The sequence below is a fragment of the Pteropus alecto genome, unplaced genomic scaffold, assembly GCF_000325575.1.
Source record: "Pteropus alecto unplaced genomic scaffold, ASM32557v1 scaffold8, whole genome shotgun sequence".
Taxonomy (NCBI): Eukaryota; Metazoa; Chordata; class Mammalia; order Chiroptera; family Pteropodidae; genus Pteropus; species Pteropus alecto.
In genome coordinates this window covers 4897363-4917571 of record NW_006494609.1, presented here as the reverse complement: position 1 = coordinate 4917571, position 20209 = coordinate 4897363, and the positions used below count along the sequence as shown (strand labels likewise).

At 38.1% G+C, this 20209-nt stretch overlaps 2 protein-coding genes across 2 annotated transcripts in view; one reads left to right on the top strand and one right to left on the bottom strand.

The window, feature by feature from the left end:
* Positions 1–91: 91 nt before the first annotated feature.
* On the bottom strand, positions 92–11143 carry SAMD15 (sterile alpha motif domain containing 15). Its single transcript, XM_006925482.3, is given in 4 exon segments — positions 92–1357; positions 7880–7978; positions 8886–10521; positions 10523–11143. Coding segments are annotated over 4 exon segments (2571 nt in total). The 5' UTR covers positions 11122–11143; the 3' UTR covers positions 92–1120.
* Positions 11144–11439: 296 nt separating this feature from the next.
* The window catches only part of TMED8 (transmembrane p24 trafficking protein family member 8), a 33009-nt gene continuing 24239 nt past the window's right edge, over positions 11440–20209 (top strand). The window contains exon 1 of the mRNA XM_006925481.3: positions 11440–11589. Coding sequence (XP_006925543.1) covers positions 11472–11589 — 118 coding nt within the window. The 5' untranslated portion in view covers positions 11440–11471. The remainder of the gene's footprint in view (positions 11590–20209) is intronic.

The window sequence follows — 20209 nt, the reverse complement described above, 5'->3', positions numbered from 1 at the left end:
TTCTTCTGGATTATGCCCTATAGTAGTTTTTAGGATTAAGAAGTCAGACTGGGAAGAAAAAGAATTTAAATCTGTAAAACTAGAGAGGAACTGGAGTTATTCAAGCAACGAGACGTATTTTGTAATTTCTTTTGAGCAGTTCAGTCATGGGTGGACCCTGGCCTGAATTTCATTTTATAAATGTCTGGAAGGTACTAAATAAAAGAGCCTTGTAACAAACCCCAGACCGTACTCGATAGTCTGTACTTCATGGTACTTCTATAAGCCATGCTGTTTGTGAGGATAAATGCAAATCTAAAAAATTATTTAAAAAAAATTTTCTCTGATGCCAAAAGGGATAGAGAACTTCCCTGTTTCTTTTCCTCAAAACATTTTCTTTAGAAAATTTGTGATTTAAATCCTTCTTCTCTGTTTTTGAGATGTATGTAAATCTTTTAAAAAGCAGAAAAACCTTCTGCCGGGTTTATATCCCAGGACTGTCTTTTGGAGGGACCTTGGAGTCATTTCTGAAACGTGAGCATCCAGGAGGATGGTACCTTGTCTCCCTGAATCTGTGGGAGATTAGCTTAAGTGCCGGGGTCCAAGTATTAACTTCCTATTTGTCATAGAGATATGAGAAGTTTTATTTTTCCTTTGGATATAGACAGCATATAAATAATGCACTGTGTCTGCCTGGCTATATAAAAGGGTGAGATTTCTTTGTCTTTGCAATCTCTTCAGTGGCTTGCCTGCAATGTGCATCACAGTCTGATTTAATACTGATTCAATAATAAAATTGTTTCTTTTTCTGCATTTGTGGAGAGGATTATCTGGGTTGGCAGGAAATTTTACTTTTAATTCTATTTTCCCAACATGTTCCTACTACCAGATGCACTACTAGAATTTATCAGGAATTTTTACAATTACCCAGAAAGAAATATTGCTATCTTTGTTTTAATGAGGGGCTAAATTGAAACACAAATAAAGGGAAGGTGCTGTGAGTCAGTAACAGAACTAGGAATAGAGCCAGCAGTTCAAACTCTGATACTTAATGAAGAGGAGAAAAAAAACCCTAAAAGGCCACTCTTCTTCTCCCAAGTAATTTAGTTGGATTTTTCAAGCTAAGTGAAATGGCTTTTCCCTATGGCTCAGTGTAATATACTGCCTCATTGTCTTCAGGGGCAGTTTTTTGTGAATCATAATCCTGTAATCCTGCTACTTGCACAAATTCAGATAAGGTCAAGGAATCGGATTTTACCCCAGTATGAGCTTTTTGCTCTAAAAATAAGCCAATATTGTCTCTATAGGGAAGGCTGATGCTGCGACTAAATGATGGCTCTTCAATACCCAGAAGCTCTCGTGTGTGCCGAGAAATTACCTGAAATACAAGGATAATTTTTTAATGGGACTAACCTGAAAATACAACTAAATCAAAGCAGTTTTACTTAGTTTCCTAGGCCTCTTGAATACTAACCCTTTAAGTTATTTCTATGGGAAAATAAAATAATGAAATAACACTTTGAAAATTTTACTAGCCTGGCCTTATCAAAACAAAGTTCTTAAAAGAAACATCACATGATTTATCTTTTTAAAAAAGTCTCAAAAGATGTTTCTAGGCTCTTGCATCAGATGGCCACAAATGGATTCATTTCTTTCTTTTGTCTGAGTAATCTGACCAATCACATGAGCAGATATGTTCAGATTAGGAGCCATGATTATCTCTGGGAAGGTTAATAACTAACTTGCCTATAAGGGGCTCAGTTAATCTGCAACTGAGAAACAAATTATTACTCAAACAGTTATTCGTTTGATTCGTTTGACTAAAAATAAACATCAAACACTAAAAATCAGACAATAAAGTTCCAGTTGTTTTATTAATACCTATACTTGTATATTCTTTTAAAACATGTTTTCTCACAATTTTCAGTGTCTCTAAAACATAATTGTATTCATTGAGCACCATGCCACTTGATATCCTAGATTACAAAGTCATTATGTTTTCAAATTCTAATTTTAATCATAGGTCTGTTATTAACACTGCTATTTGAATTCATAGTCTGCATCTAGATGAGTATATAGTCCATGAAATTACTGTTAGAACACAGCCTAAGGAGTATGTGGAATGGATTATTATTATTTTTTATTTTAAAACAATTGGCCATAGTTACAAGGCTATAAAATTCATGCCATAGAAAATTCTAAACCTGATGCAAAACTGTCCATTAGCAATGCATTTTAGATAGGCAAGATATCTTTCTTTTTAAATCATACTTGAACTGGTTTTGTTTAGACTCTAGAGACAATGTGTGGCTGAAAGACAGAGTCTACATAATTGTCTTGCATTCCCAATGAGAATACTAATTGAGGTCTGCAGCAATTGAGGTTTCTAAGAGTTGAGGTACAAATTAATATAGGTGGCTCTAAAGAATTTTCATTTATAACTGATGCTGCTACATTGAGCACCCTGGTCAGCACCTCGCCTTTTGAATGTCCTTACCAGAAAAAGTTATTTCACAAATTCACTGAAGTTCACAGATGTAGCCTCCAGGAGGGACCTTGTAGTCACAGACACATTCACTAGTAACCAAAAGAACTCTGTGTCTACTGTAGGCCAACAGAGTCCAGTACTGTTTAATATTTTAATGCAGAAATTCAAAGTGTTATAAAGTGATTGGCTACATGTGGAATCAGGAAATACAATCCAACCATTCCTCCTCTAAATCAGTGATTCTTAAGGTATGTCTGAGGTTCAGTGATGGACCACAATGGTCCCCTGATGGACTATGAATTGATGTAAAACTATGAGTTCTTTCATTAGCTCTGATGAGTAACAAGCAATAGATTTTATTTTTGCTTAAGACTTAGAGCAAATTATTAGTAACTGACTTGAGTTAGTAAGAATTATTAAAAACAGGTATTCATGAAGATTAATATTAGAGTTTTCTAAGAATTCTTAATTCTACATTCTAAGATGGTGGCCCATACTCAATGCTTGGCATCACTGCAGAGCACCTACTTCACATGGTCTCAGACAGGTATTTGTAATGCCTATAGTTTTCAAGAAGATTCTAGAAAATTATATAATTATTGTATTTTGTGTTGATCATGGTTTTCAAAGGCTGCTATTTTTGCTTTTATTGGTAAACTACTGATGGTTTTGCTTCATCATTATCAATTTATTACGCATTGTTTAGTTACTTTATGTAAATAAAGTAACTTTATTTTACTTTATTTATGTAAATAAAGTAACTAAAGACATAATTGTTGTGGTTCAAATACGAATCATCTATACCATCATTATTAAAATAGATGTATAGTTTCCTTAAAATATGCTTGTTGGTTCACATAACAACATGGATTAATTTTAAATGCATTTTACTGAGGGAAAAGCCACACTCAAAGGCTACATATTATTTGATTCCATATATGTGACATTCTGGAAAAGGCAAAACTATAGGGACAGGAATTGAGTTGGAGGATGGGCTGACTACAAAGAGGACACAGGGAAAATATTAGGGTGATAGAATTATTCTGTATAGTTCTGTGGTGGTAGATACATGACTCTGTGCATTTGTCAAAACTCACAGAACTGTACACTACAAATTACCGTATGCAATTTTTTTAAAAGGCAGGATTTTGTGGGAACCTATGATGGAATATAGGCTGTGACAAACAGAATCTAACTGGATTACAAAGTAAGACATAATCTCATATGGAAGAAAGAAGCTGACCCAAATAACTTTAACTATGAAAAACAGTGCTTTGTCTAGGTGGTGTAAGGCTAAAGACAAAAATAACTGTACATAAACATTGTACATTTTGGTAAATCCTTATGTTTCTCATAGGGATACATATTTATAGATAGGGAGAGCCAGATTTCTCACTGTCAGAGAACGAAGTTATAAAGAAGCAATGGCAGAGTAGGGAATTAGAAGGGTAGGAAGTCTAGAATGAACCCTGTGTTGCTGGACTAGAGTCAGAGATATCAGTACGAACTCATAGTGCCAAAGAGAACTAAAGGAAATAAGGGGACCATGACAAAAGGACACAGGAACCAATGTAAAAGAGCTCCTGAATGGAGGCAAAAGGACAATTAAGCATAAAGAATTCCTTAAGAAGAACTGCAATTAAACATGGAAAGAATGGGAGAAATAGAAAATCATCATTAGAACAACGTAGTAATAACTGCTGCAGGCAAGATCCACTGATGAATGCCAAAATTAGTGGGCAAAACTTTAAGGAGAAACAGGATATCTTTATATCCTCAAAGTATCTCCTCCAGTATATTTATTACTGTGATAGTTTTACTCTATGTCCATAAAATCTTTGATAGTCCTTCCTCCAGGAGGTGGAGCTTAATTCCCTTCTCTTTGAGTGTGAGCTGGACTTAGTAACTCAATTCTAATGAAAAGACTATGAAAAGGGAAGCAAAGTAATTTTATAGTGAAGAAACCTGGCAGAGTTTCTTCCACCTTAACCAAGTAATCAAGGTTAATACCTCCAGTAATAATTTCTGTTGATGGCATGAGATAAGAAGGGCTCATCACCTCTGTGATAGTCTAACCCTGAAAGCATAACATCTTGGGAAACACAAGACAAAACTAAAATTGAGGGTAATCTACAAAATATCTTCAAAGTGTCAAGGGTATGAAAGACAAAGAAAGATCAAGAAGTTGTCACATATTGGAGGAGACCAAGGAAACATGACAGCCCAATGCAAGCTGGTACCCCTGATCAGATCCTGGAACAAAAAAAGGACATCAGTGGAAAAACTGCAGATCCTGGAATAAAGTCTGTGGTTTGTTTAATAGTGCTGTACTGATGTTGATCTCTTAGTTTTGACATATGGGCCATGGTTACATAAGATGTTAACATTAGAGAAAGCTGGGTGAAGAGTACACAGGAACTCTCTGTACTACCTTGCACCTCTTATGTAAAACTAAAAATATTTGAAAATTAAAAGTTAAAAAAAAATTTCGTCTAGTGATAATTGCTGATGTTATGAATTTGTGCTATTTAAATAGTTTGCAACAAAGCAAGGGTAGTCAAATTGCTGAGATAGTATAAAGCTTATAAGGCAATACTTTGTAATATGCAATCATGCATACAAAAGAAATAAACAATTCATCTATGTTCTCCAAATATTTATCACAGAGTTCTTTTGTTCACTTGGAGAGAATAGTTAAAAATATTTTGAGAATTATATTCTAAGAGAGAAAAGTGAAGCAAGTGTAAGGCTATCCTGTCTAGCTTGTCCCTAGAATAAATAAGATTGACTTTCTCACCCCTTTTTCCAAGGCAATGCATCAGTACAAGTGAGAAGGACAGGATATTGGTTTCAAGAGCTCCCCTGGCCAGATGAAAAGAATTAGTGTTTCTTTCCTCATGCACGCCTCACCAGTCTCATCTATATATTCAGCTCTTCACTATCATCTCACTATGTTGTATGAAGGGCAAAGGGAAAGGTGTGTTATTTCTGCAGATGAAGCATGAGTAATAGCTAAATTAAGGAAGTTGAAGAGACTAGAAACTGACAATAAATTAACTGCAAGGCTTGTAAATGGGGTGCACAGTTCAAATGTGGTTCAGTTTCTTAGCAGCATATCCAGAATTCTGTTCTTTCCCCACTTCTCCCCCTCTCCCAAAGCCCACAAGTGATGGTATGGGAGAGAGAGCAATGAAAAAAGATAACTACATTGCTTAGGTATTGTTATGGGATAAATTGTGGATGTAGTAGGTGCTATAATTTCAATAGAGGGATTAAAAATGCACAATATATCAGTAAGGAAGGTAACTATGGCATACTTAAGTTCATATATGATCTCTAAAAAGTAACCTGTGTCATAGTGTATAATCGGCTTTTTTATATGTAGACTTAGGTGTCAAGCAAAGCTTATTTAACGTATCTTTGAATGTCTTGATCTTTACATTACTCTAGTGACCTCAGAGAGAAGCCACATTTGTCTGGTGACTTTGATAATAAGTATTCTGAAGTTTGCTTATTCAAACTTCTTGGGATGTAAGTATAGACCACTGGGTTCATCATTTAGTCTTGAGGATTTCAGAAGATTTTAAAGGTTTGTTTCTTGCAAGACCAGAAAAAGCATAAATACAATTTTTATTATTGCATGCTGGTAGTGTACTTTTGGAATTAGAATGTCAAGGAAGCAAAATGAATTGACAGACTCTTAAAAATGCTTTCCAATGATAAAAAGCTGTAACATTAGGAATACTTAAATGTTTCAAGAATTTTGATTACGAGTTACTCTTTTGCTAATTCTGTTCCTTATTTTTATTTAGAAAATTCAGTACACTATAAACATAAATAAAAATTAGAACTCATAAACACAGTTGTATCATCTTTGAACATAAAAGAATAAGATGTGTATTTGGTAGCACTTGGTAGCTACGTGAAGGCATGGTTCAAAATAGCGATTTGTAATAAGTAGTCCTTTTCTACATTATGTATATGGAGGTTCAGGGTTACAAAATTGCTTATTTAGAGAGGCAATGTAGGATAGTAGTTTAAATAGAGCACGTATTGGAAAGTCACACAAAATGGATTTGATTCCCGACTCTTAATGTTATTATCTGGATAATCTTGTATAAGTTGCTTCACCTTTATAGGCCTCAGTTTTCTCTTCTGTAAAAAGAGGATTAAGTGAAATAATATATGGATGGTGCCCAGCACATAGTAAGCACTCAGAGAGGATAGCTATTAGTAGAATTCAAGAGTTTAAATGTTCGCTTTGAACTAAGCGTTTAATAATTTACAGGATTTCTTTATATCTTCTTGCCAGGAAAGGGGCTTAGGTATTAATGAGTATATTTTCTTATTTTCTAAATCATATGACTTATAGAATTATGTGGTTATAATGCCTGATCAAGAGTCACCTCGGGAAAAAATTCCAGGGTTTACCTTAGCAGTAATGAATCAAAATCTCTGGAGTATGGAGACTAGGAATCGTTTTAAAAAAATTTCGCTTGATTCTGAAGACTATCAAGTTTTGAGAACCACTGAGGCAGAACCATTTATGGGCAAGAGTATCCTGAATGAAACCATTGGTGTGTTGGGGTGGGAGGTATTAAAGAAAACTATATAAATGAGATTAGGTATGTGAAACAAGAGGTCCAGAGAGGTTAATGTAATGTGTTTTCAAGTTATCGAGCAAAGCAGGCAAAACACAGATGGTATTATATAAGTGCCAAATGGGTGTTAGAGACATAAAATGTATGAGAGCATGGGAGGAGGGGTTTATTGTGGCCTGAGAAAGTCAGGAAAAACTTCATGGGGTGATGAGAATTGAGCTGGGTCCTAAGGATGATTAAGATTCATATCAGTTATACAGGAGGAGATGGAACTGGACAAAGCCGCAAAAGACAGGTTTGGAACAGTGTGGGTTAGACCTGTGAGGCTAGAGAAGAAGATTCATGTAGAAGAGTGGGAGGAGAGAATGGTGGATGGAGAAAACTTGTGGAGGGCCTTGAATCCTAAGCTAAGGAGCTGAGACTATCTTGTAAGCAGAGGGGATCCAAAGGTTTCTGAGTAGTATATAAAGGGTTGGAAGGTGAGGGTTTAAAAGCAGTGCCCTTGAATCCAAAAGGCCTACCTTTCTACACAGGCTACTGGCATGTTCTAGGTACAAAATGATAAAGGTCTGAACAAGTGGGAATGGAGAAAACCAGATGCTCTAGGAGGAAACAACAGTTCTTGGAATCTTTGTGAGGATCAAAGGAGAGAGAGAGAGGAAGGAACCACTGTGAGCCTGGGGGACTGTGAGTATTACACCACTGACGGAAATAGGAGGCTGGGGGTTTGGAGGAAGAAAAGGAGGTTGATTTGAAGACAGATGGTAGCACTGATACAATGCTCTATGGGGAAACTTTATATACAACTCACCTTCATGTCCTCAAAATCTGTTATCCCCATCTGAGGGAGGTTTGAGCAGTTTACATGGATGAGTTTTGGGCCACTGATGAAGTTTGCGGTAAAACACTCCTGTCAGTACAATGAGAACACCACTCAAAAGATGTATGGCAAATGGAAGGAAGGAAGAAAGGGAGGAAGGAAAGAGGAAGGGAGGAAAGAAGAAGGTGAGAAGCAGGAGAGAGAAGGAAAGAAGGGAGCGAAGAAGGAGGGAGGGACGGAAGGAGGGAATAAATCACGTTTGTCTCCAGTTCTACACGGAGCAAAAATTTAAATTTAAGTTAAATTTAAATTTAAGCCATAATCCCAATAATCTCATATATTTTCCTCTAAGATCCTGCTAAAATTTTATACTACTCCTTAAATTTTTTTGCCATGATACAATCATGTGCTTCTTTCAGGCCTCAATTACGTTTTTAAGTATGGGGTTGCAAAGATTTCAGATCTTGTGTTGTTTTGTGGTAGCCTAAGGACATAGTTGGCATCGATGAAGTAAGAAGATTCACTCTATCTTTTTAATAAAATTAGTTTTGGTTAATAGGATATTCAAATTAGTGCTGTTAGGTACTGATGATACATATGACATATTTAGGACACCTAAGATTGATATTACAAGTTAAAGTTAAGGGAGTTAACAGTTTGACAAAGTACCAAAAGGTTTTCCTTGGATGAAATCTATTTTTAAAAATGTTTTCTATGAAGAGGCCTATATAAATTTCTTAGCCTTTATTCAAAGATTTCAGAGAAGTATTATGACTGCAATGAATAGGAAAAAACAAATGTGACTCTCCCTTCCTCTCCCAAAATACAAATATACGTCAGTGGAAAAACCAAAATTAAAATCCAAGTTACCTGTACCATAGTCCAGGACTTTTCTATACTCCTTCTAGTAAGGAAGAGGCAAGAGCTAAGGTAAGGGTAGAGGAATAAGAGGTAGAAGGATGAGAGTATGATTTCAAAAAATGTTATCTTTGTATACCTTGTATTGAGGGAAGCCTAGCTTGCTAATCCACTCTGCAACTTTCTCTGGGCTCCATTTAAGATACTCAAATTGTAGCTCCATCCTTTCTGTTGGCTGGGCTTCTTTATCTTTATGTACCAGTTTCTTCTGTTCTAGGGACAAATCTACAACTTCCTTTTCACTAAAAGAGTCTCTCAAATCCCTCTGAGACTCTGAGGGATATATGTCATTACTGGTATCAGGAAACTCATACAGTTTTACGGATTCTGAAAACTCATAATCTGTACTTATTGAGTCTATTTCACTTACTGTGAGAGACCCAAAAATAGAATCTTTTGAAAACTTTTTAGTTTCTTCTATCAACTTTCTTGATTGATAGTTGGAAAGTTCTAGCTTGTTCTTGTCTACAAAATGCTTAAATCTGCTTGGTTCTGGCCTATCTTCCTTGGCAAATTCTTTATGTGTCTCTCTTTTAAGTAGTAGTTTGGCTTTATCTGGTAACTTTAGCTCTTTCTCCTTAGTAGGCTCTATGTGTGTCTTCTTTTGAACCTCTGGTTTGGTCTTCTGTTGTGGCACTTGATGTATTTCCTCAGTTGATTCATTTCGTGTCTTTGGTTCTTTCTTTGGAAACTCTGGTGTAGTCTGTTCTGGAAGCTCTAGACCTTTTTCTTCAGTTGACTCTCTTCGTATGCCCTCTGATTTGGACTTCTGTGGTGGCGACAGTCCTGTCTCAACTGATCTTCTCTGCTTATCTTTTTGAACTGCTGGTTTAGTGTCCTCTGGTGGCTCTAGAACTTTCTCCACAGTTGACTTTCTTCGTGTCTCCTCTTGAATTTCTGGTTTGGTCTTTCCTGATGGCTCTAGACCTGTTTCGTCAAATGGTTTTCTTGATTTTTCCTCAGGAAACACTGATTTGATCTCTTCTAATGGCTCTGGGACTTTCTCTTCAGTTGACTTTCTTCGTGTCTCATCAGTAGACTTACTTAGTTTCTGGTCTGGAAAGGTTGGTATAGTCTGCTCAGATGGCTCCATCCCTTCTTCCTCAGTTAAGTTTCTTCCTGTCTCCTCTGAAACCTCTGGTTTAGTCTCTTCTGGAGGCTCTAGACCTGCCTCCTCTGGAATCTCTGGTTTAGTCTCTTCTGAAGGTCCGAGACCTGCCTCCTCTGGAACCTCTGGTTTAGTCTCTTCTGGAGGCTCAAGACCTGCCTCCTCTGGAACCTCTGGTTTAGTCTCTTCTGGAGGCTCAAGACTTGCCTCCTCTGGAACCTCTGGTTTAGTCTCTTCTGGAGGCTCGAGACCTGCCTCCTCTGGAACCTCTGGTTTAGTCTCTTCTGGAGGCCTGAGACCTGCCTCCTCTGGACCCTCTGGTTTAGTCTCTTCTGAAAGTTCTAGACCTGCCTCCTCTGGACCCTCTGGTTTAGTCTCTTCTGGAGGCTCCAGATCTGCCTCGGTAGACTTTCTTGGTTTCACCTCTGTAAACTCCAGTATGGTCTGCTCAGATGGCTCTGTCCTTTTCTCCTCAGGTGACTTTCTTTGAGTTCCCTCTGGAAACTCTGATGTTGTCATCTTTGGTGGCCGTACATCTGCCTCTTCAATTGACTTTTCTGGTTTCTCAATTGGAAATTCAGGTTTGGTCTCCTCTGGAGGTTCGACTTGTCTCTTCCTTTTGCTCTCCAAGTGATTCCTCTAGGCTCTCCGGCTGGTTCTCCTCTAGTAACTCTAATCTTGTCTCACTGACTGTGGCTCTTGCAACCTCAGACTCGGTTTCTTTTGGTAGCTCTGGATATGTTTCCTTAGCTGACTCTATGAGTACATCCTCTGTAACATCTGGTTCAGTCTCTTCTGGTGGCTCTAAGTCTGGCTCCTCCGGGTTTTCATCCAAGTCTTTGAAAAGCTCTCCTCCCATCTCTCTGGATGTCTCTGACTTTACCTCTTGGGGAATCCCTGGCTCAGTCTCGCTAGAAAGGTCTATCTCTGACTCCTTGGGAACCTCTTCTTGGGACTCCATACTTGGTGTTAGGGGTGGATGTACATACTTAGCCCTCTCTAGCGCCCCCTCTTCGAAGTCCTCTTCCTTCGTCTCTGGTTGTAGCTTTTGATCAGTCTTTACAAGCAGCTCCAGGCCTGCCTCTGACATTGTGTCTGATTTGGCACCTTCAAATATTTCAAGAGGTCCAGGCAGTTGTGGTCTCTCAGAACTCAGGTTTTCAGCTTCATCCGTGCCGGAATCGTAATCTTCTGGGACTTCAGCCATGACGCAGATTAGTTCACGCGCCCAAGCTTCCCAGCAACCCCAACTTCCGATAGCGTCTCTATGGATACCACGACTTCCGGCCGGGTCTTCTCCAGGTTTTATTTGTTCTTCCTATCCCATACTTTTAAGCACCTGCGACCAAAAGCGGGCAGTAATCCTTCAGGCGTCCATATCTTCAGCCCCCGCGGGCCAGAGCTCCTGCGACCCGTCGGGGGGCGGTGCGCTGTCCCTTCCGGCCCACGGGCTCCGTTCGGCTCTTCCCGGCGCCTCGCGGCCACTGGCGCTCTGCTTTCGGCTGTTTCCGGAGCCACTCGCGACGGGCGGCGGAGGCGCTGTCGGCGCGGCTGCAGATGTCGGACCCGCGGGCGGCTGAGGGGCCGGGCTGCTGGAACCCCGAAGTCCGCCGACAGAAGGCGGGCGGCGTCGGGGACGGCCCGGGAGTGGAAGGGAGCCAGGCGGCCGCTTCAGGTACGCAAGGCCGGGGCGCCGGCGCACCCGCCGCCCGGCCTCAGGACCCCGCAGCTTGGCGCCAGGCTCGGCGGCGCTCTGCTCCGCGCTCTCCGGCGGAGCGGCCCCGCCTGGGCAGCTCCTTCGCGCGCAGAGCCCCTGTCTTCGCTCTTGCTCTGGCCCCCTCCCCCGGGCCGCGACCCCCGCCGACGCCACCCACTTATCCCTACCCTAGGCCCTGGTCTACTCTGGAGGTTATTTTCTACTCCTGTTTCGAAATGCCTTGGTTCCTGCCGCGTTTCCTTTCTCAGATCAGCCCAGATGGTAGTGACCGGGCTGCTCTGCCCCTGGCGCCTCTTCAGCACGCCCGCAGATCACTCCTTCGCTGCCGACCCCAACCCAGTTGGCCTCGCTGTCCCCATCTCTGGCTTCCCACCCGGATCCTCACCTTTGTCACTGGCCTCAGCCTTTCCACGCGCCTCTCTACCCCTATCCTGGTAGGCAGGCTCGCCCTCCTCTGTCCAGCTCCCCACTTGGCTTTCGCCTCCCAGCACGTAGGCCCCCGCCTCGCCTCTGCCCTTTCCACCTCAGAAAAAGTTGGCATAGGTAGGCTTGGCGGTCTTTTGAATGAACGTAGTGACCAGAGCAAAGGCAGGAAATAGGGGCTGATATAGGAACTTCGGCGAACTCCCTCATTCTCCAGGACCCTCCTCTTCTTGTTCAGGAGACATGTCTCCATTTGTACCCCACACAAGTTTCTCCGTGTGCATTACTTAAGTATCCAAAGGCGAAAGGGTCCATGGATCATACTGTTACCTTTCAGACCTCCTATGATCACACACGACGCAACTAAAAGGATGCTCTTTTGAAATACAAAAGGGTAGGGAGAATGAACTAGTCTCACTACATAGCAAATAGAAATTAATTTTCCAGGTCCGAGATTAAAATAGGCACCATTAAGTATAGCGGTAGAGGTGGTGCCATGGTGCCTAGGTTGGAGCCTGAAATTTCAGTTTACTAATTAAGTGACCTTGGGCAAGTCACTTAACGTCTCTATGTCTCAGTTTCCTCCTCTGTAAATTGCGGGTCCTGTAGTACCTACAATTACTGGATTACGTGAGTTGCTATGTGCGAGGGAGTAATTTGGTGCCTAGCCCGTGGTACACACTGTACTGCTGTGGTCCATAATGATAAGAATAAGGTCTGTTTTTGCTCACCTAAACTCCATGTGCTGTCAGAAGTGTTCCTGGCTGTGTATGTTCCATCATGGTGATTTGTCCTGTCTTTTCTATCCCAAATATCTCTCATCTCCAAACACCGCTTCTGTCAGACACATACACGTTTGAGTTACCCGCCTTTTTCCTGGTTAAGAGTTAATTTTCTCTTACTTTTAAACATGTAATGGTTTTTGGTTTTTTGCCTTCTCAGTAATTCTGTGCTTTGTAGTAAATTCAAAATTGGTGGCATGTATTTAACATTATAGCAGTGGAAATTTTAAGCATAATTTCTAAAAGATTAAGCAAATGAACTCTCAGAAAGTCTCAAACATCTCTCCCTTACATGTGTCAGTATTTATTAAAAAAGGATTTTAAAAAAATGTTCCCTTTAGATCATTGTGGGCTATGGCAAAGACACTCAAACATTTAAAATAGAAAGGTCTTAATAATAGTTCGGGAGTATATTGGAGGGCAATGCGTTTGTCTCTGAATCTCCCTGACCCACTTCTCATTGGTTCCTGCATTTAGTTTTTCCTCCCAGGACACTGATAGAAACACTTATGGTTACTTCCTCCCTCTTGCTCTCAAAAAGCAGGGTGAGTTGATTGCTTTTTATTTCATGTAGGAATTTGTTATTGTAGCCCAGAGCAGGTTCTTCCCCTTGAGGTGTGATTTGTTGCTAATAAAATAGTTAATAAAATAATAGTAATGATAGTTATAAAAACTGAATGCTTACTCTGTGCCAGGATGTGGAAAAAGATTTGTATTATTTGACTTAATCCTGTCAGCAATCATTTTCTCCCCATTTTGCAGCTGAGAGAGGTTAGCTTATTTGCCCAAGTCAGCTGTGGAGTTTTTACTGTTTGTATGAAATTTACAGTACCTTATTTTTAATTTTATTGGCCATTAATCAAGTGTTAGTACTCCAGGGCAGGTTATGGTCTGCCCTCAAAGTGTTTTTAGTTTGATAAGATGAGAATACCTCAGGAACAAAACCAATTCAAAACATATAATTCGGTGTCTTTTATTACAGCTCTTGTGCTTACTCCCTGAGAAATCTGCTTGATGGATAGAATCTATTTTGTTATCTCCTGGAGCCCTTGATGTTGTGTCCTAGAGGTTCCATAAATATTTGCTGGATTATGAGACAGTGTCTCAATGTGGAAATTTGGAGGAGCATCACGTGATTGAATTAGGGCTGAGATAATTAAGAATGTTCTTGGGTTAAAACAGTGGTTCTCAACCAGGAGTGATTCCCCCTGCCTCCAGGGGGCTTTTTAGTTGTCACAATTCTGGAAGGGGAGGAAGGTAGGGTTATTACTGACATGTAATGAGTAGAGGCCTGGGATGCTGATAAGCATCCTGCAATGCACAGGAGAGCCCTGACCATGCAGAGTTTTCTAGCCCCAAATATCAGTAGTGTTGCTGTTGAGAAACCTCGAGTTAGAGCTAAGCTGGGTTTGCAAAGCAATGTGAAGATTATACATTTGGTTTGGCTACCCCTGGTAAGGCTTGAGGTAACCTTAAAAAACTGCTTCAAATTAGGAGTTTGTTTGATTGGATCTTTCTGCCACCTTTTTTTTGGGAAAATGATCCGATGAGTAAGCAATAGAGGCCGAAAAAAGAATGGAATTGAAGAAGGTTTCTGTCATCCTCTCTTAGAGGAAAACAGAATAAGACATAAGGTTGGACATTCAGTAGTTATTGAATTAAAGGTTTTGATTTTTTAAAGTATCTTATTTCTTCAAAGCAGGAATTTGTAATTATCTAGAATAACCATGATTTTTTATTTTTTAAAGTATTCGCTGCAGAGTATCTTCATTTTTGTTAGCTGAGGTTTTGATGATAACAAAGGTATTTATGTTCTTCTGACTTAAGCTCTGTGATGGTCATAGTGTGCTTATTTTATGAACTATAATTATTTTTAATAGGGACACCTGGGTCCTTCATTCCCCAAGAGGAAAGATCACTCTTTTGTGTAGTGAAACTCTCTGAGGCATACGTGTTGCATCACTTAAAGTAGCTCCCCCCCCTCCCCCGAGCTTTGGAGAAAATAAAGGGCAAAATCTGTTATGACTCTGAAGTCAGCAGTAGAACTTGGTTTGGTGTAAATCACCCTGAGATCTATCAGTGCATTTAGACATATAAAGACTGGAAACAGATCAGGTGAACTTGTTCATGATTCTTATAGAGGACTTAGAGCAGAGCAATAAATCTTTCTGCAGTGATGGAAATGTTACCTTTCTGTGGCTATTTCATTTTAAATTGAAATTTAAAAATTTCTGGCTACCATAATGGAAAGAACAAAAGGGTAGAAGTCTATGACAAAGAGCCTTTATGATTTTGGTTTTCTATTGTAGTTTTATGTCAAAATGGTATAAATTTGTTTGCCTGTGGGTTATTTTTTTTCTTACAGCAGTTGTGTGTTTATGGTGTTGAGATAGCCAGTTAGTCCTGTCATAATTCAATCAACATACAACCTAAGGTTTATAATCTGACAACTCAGGAGCATGTCCCAGTTGTAAGGGCTGAGGAGAAATTGGATTATATGGTCTCTGTATTTAGTTGGAATATAAATTCAGCCAGTTTCTTTTTAAGCCTCTTGAGTCTACAACCACATAGCCTGCTGTTGGTTCCTCTGTACTTGAATCTTAAAGCCCAGGCTAATTATCTCTTTGCAGCATGTTTAGTGACAGGGAAGTCCTATGAGACCTGTTCTAAAGAACTCTGACCTGATATTCAGGTGCTTTAGAAAAATTTGCTTTTTGGTGCTTTTTGTAGGTAAAGTACACAATAAATTTAAATCTGTAGCATGATCAGAATGTCTATAACCATATTCTGGTAACATAGAAAACTCATTTTAAAAATTTAAAATATAAATCATTTTAAGGAAGTTTCTTTTTTTCTTCTCCTTTGCTTTAGAGGCCATCAATTATAAATTGAGTTATTCTTGAGCTTTCATTTGCTCTTCTCTGTTAATTGTTTTTAAGACCTTGGCCACAGGTGCCATAGTCACAATTTTTGCCATGTTAGAGAATACATTCCAATATTATTTGGTTATTATTTTTTCTTTAAATTGACATTTAAAATTTTGTTTTATTCTAAATAATATCTGTGATATCATTAGCTTGATGTATCAATTTTTCCGAATATATATTAAAATAAATACCCATTAAAAAAACATTTTCCCACCTATAATCTAAATTTGCAAAACTTGTCCTAGTTTCTCTGGTCTCTTTTAGGAGTATTTGTAGAATTGGTCTATATTTGGCTGACATATTAAAAGCTCTATATTATGAAAAAAATTGGCTTTTGCTTCTTGATAGTATTCTAAATTTCTCTGAATAAATTTAGGAAACTTAAAAAGCTGTGTTTGTAATCGTATTCTCTTTAAAACAGGACTGTATCTTTCACACTTTATACTTCTGGAAATAAACTTATGTATTTCTTTCTGCTTTCCTTATTTCCTGCCTCTCTGAATTCAATTACAAGTTGTTTTACCAGTAGTTCTTACATCATTTAGCATATACCTTTAACCTTAAAAATCAAAAGCAATATCTCTTTTCACTTTTTTTCTGCGTACTTTAAGCTGTTAAGATGCTACGAGAAGTGGCTTTTAACAAATGAAAAATGTTCATCCTAACTCGTAATAAAAGAAATAAATCATAACCACACTGGGTGGTTCGATATCTCACTATGTTGATAAGGGTGTGTAGAAGCAAACACTTTCATGCATTGCTGATGAGAGTGTAAACTGGTACAGGTGCTATGAGGGCAATTGTCAATATCCATCAGAATTACAATATATGCCTTCCTCAATTCATTACTTCCAGGAATTTATAGATTTACTCATGTGCCTATTTAATGACACATACACAAGGTTATTATAGCATTGTTGGTAAAAGATTAGAAAGGACATAAATGTCCATCAATAGGGAACTGGTTAAATAAATTATGGAATATTCAGCCAATGAAATATTAATCAGCTGTAGAAAAGAATGAGGAAGCTTTTTATATATAGTTATGCAAAGGTCTCTGAGCTATAAGTGGAAAAACAAAATGCATAGTAGTGTGTCTATTATTTGTGTAAAAAATATATGTGTTTCCACACAAACACACATACACACACCCCTTTTTTATATGCATAAAATATCTCTAGAAGACTACACAAAACCTAATATTTGTTGCTTTTGGAGGTAGGACTGAGATGGGTAGAAGTTTTCCCTGTATGTTTACGCTTTTTGAATTTTGAATAATGTGAATATGTTACCTATTCAGAAAATACAAATGTGTTATGAGATTCTTCACTATGTTTATATTGTAAGTCAGAGCCATTCTGTACATTTCTATTGCCTTTCTGGTCATCAGGAACTGACCTTTTCTGGGCCTTTAACACCCAAATGAATTTTTAGTGAAATACAGGTTGTAAATTTCCTTAGGGATTAATTTTATGTTATTCTTTAAACCCACTACTATCTTCCATTATTTTTGTCCCAATTTTATTTCTGCCTAAAAAATCAACCTTACTGAAGTCTTCATTATGATCAAAGTGACAGGATAAGTCAAAGGAGGGATAGAACCATTACTTAGGTAAGCTGATACTGGTAGCCAGTGACAGAAAGAAGGAAGCCATTTTAAATTTCTGTTTTGTTTCCATTTTATTCACTAAGATATCTTCAAAATGAAAAAGGTAAAGAGGCAATGTAGGTTTCTGATTTGAATTATGGCAGACTAGTGATTGGGATCAGTTCTCCAACTAGAGACAATTAGAACATAATTGTCAAAATATAAACATCTTCTTGAAGATCTTGGCAAACTGGCCAGATATTGAATAATTACCAGGCAATGGTCCATGTGGGGACAGAAGTATAAAGATAGAGTTCCAAGGATGATAGTCCATTATGGGGCTCCTTTCTTCTCTGAGGGCATATGCTGGATTCCTGAGTGTGGAGGCTGAATGGCAAGGCTGTGAAAGTGCCTCTCTGGACTGAAGCAACAGAATTAATGTTCAGGACCAATGAAGCCGGGGGAACCCTGGTGAAACCCCTTTCCTTTGGGTTGGGACCATGGGTTAGAAGTAAGGGTAAATTAGAAGTAGGCCATTGCAGGGACTGCAGCTCAGCTTCAGAAACATCTAAGTTTATGAAATTGGATTAAGGTGACCCCAGGGTACTAATGACCTTAGGTCTGTGTGGGAGAAGCAAAGAAAGGCAAATCTTCTCTGAAGGATTGTTTTAGATTTCAAATTATTTCTGCAAACAGTTTTGTGAGAACAATTTCTGCCACATATCAAAAATGACTAGATGCATGAGAAGAGACAATGTGAACAAAAATCAAACAACAGACAGTGAAAATGGATACATGGGGGCACCGGATTTTGGAGTTACCAGATACAGATATAAAAATAGTTATATCATGTTCAAGGAGAGGAGACGAATTTGAGAAATTTGGCAGATAATTGAAATTTATAAAAAATAGAATCATATGGAAATTCTATAACTGAAAAATACAGATGAAAATTAAGAACTCAATTGATAGGTTTAGCAACCTATCAATTATACCTGAAGAGAGAATAGTGAACTGGAAGAAAGGTCAGAAGAAAATATCCCGAAAGAAATGTGTAAAAAATGCAACAATGGAAAAATCAGGAAAGAGACAAGACAAAGAAGATATGATGAGAAAGTCTAGCATTTGTATAATTGGAGTCCTAGATGGTAAGGAGAGCAAGAATGGACAGAAGCAATGTTTGATGAGATAATAGCTGTAAATGCCCAAAATTAATGAAATCCACAGATTCAGGAAGCTCTATGTACCTTATGCAGGGTAAGTACAGTGAAATCTACAGGTATACATTAAGTTTAAACTACTATAAAACCCAAAGAGAAAATATTCAAATTAACTAGAGAAAAATTACAGTTTGCCTTTAAAGGACTAGTAATTTGACTGATAGCTGACTTCTGCACAAAGCAGTAAAAGCTAGATTATCTTTAGAATGGTGAAAGAAAATAAATATCAATATAGAATTTTTTTTCAGTGAAGTCTTTAAGAACGAAGGTGAAATAAAGATATTTTCAGACAATCAAATGCAAGATTTATCACCTGCAGATCTGTACTACAGGAATAACTAAATCAGGGAGAATCAAAATGATCCCAGATGAAAGAAAATTGCAATTTAATATCATTAACATAGACGCAAAAAGTCATCAACAAAATGTTAGCAGACTGAATCCAGCAATGTATATGACCAAGTTGGGTTTTTCCAAGAGTGCAACTTTAACATTTTTTTTAAGTCAGTGTAAATCACCATTTTAATACCCTAGAGGATACAAATTATCAGTATAATTAGAAGCATTTGGTAAAATTCAACCTCTATTTATGATTCAAAACTTATAGCAAACTAGGAATAAAAGGAGACTTCCTTAATTGGATAAAGTATATCTCCATAAAACCTATAAGAACATCAAACTTAGCGGTGAAATTTGAAAGTTTTCTTCTTGAGATTGGGAATAAGACAAGGATGCCAACTCTCACCACTTGCTATTTATCATTTTACTGGGTATTCTTGCTAGTACAGTCAAAAATAAAATATATGGGGAGTAGAAATCCTGTTTGCAGATGTAGAATAGTAGAAATAGTAGAAATCTATTTGCAGATGATAACTATGTACATGGAGAATCCAAAAGAATCTACAGATGAATTTTTAGAATTAATAAATTTGGCCAGATTGCTGGACACAGAGCCAACATGCAAAATTCCATTGCTTTTATATATACCAGCAACAGAGTTAAAATATTTACCACAGAGTAAAAAAATTAGGAATAAATCTCACAAAATGTATTCAAAATCTTTCTGCAGATTATATAATACATTATTGAGAGAGAGTAAAGAATATATAAATGGAACGATGTACCATATTCCTAAATTAAAAGACTCAATATTGTAAAGATATTAATTCTCCCCAACTTGATTTATAGATAAAATGCAATCCTAATGAAAATCCCAGCAGGGTTTTTTGGGTGGAATTTGACAAGATCAAGCTGGTTCTAAAATATATGCAGAAGTGAAAGGCCACAAATAGCAAAGACACTGGTAAAAACAAAAAGATGGAAGGATTTTCTCTATCAGGTATCAGGATTTACTTTAAAGCTTTTACGCAGTAGTCCCATAGGCCTTAGAAATAGAATAAATGGCTAGAAACGAAATCTTTGATTTGCAACAAAGATTGTAGTGTAGAGTGGTGAGGAAAGAATGGTAAATGTTGCTGGGACAATTGAATATCCGAAGAGAAAAGAAAGAAGCAAAGAATTTGATCCTTCCATACACAGGAAAAAAATCAACTCTAGTTGCACTGTAGATCAAAATGTGAAAGGCAATACAATAACCTTAACAGAGATCAGATAGGGGAATATTTTCTCGATCTCAGT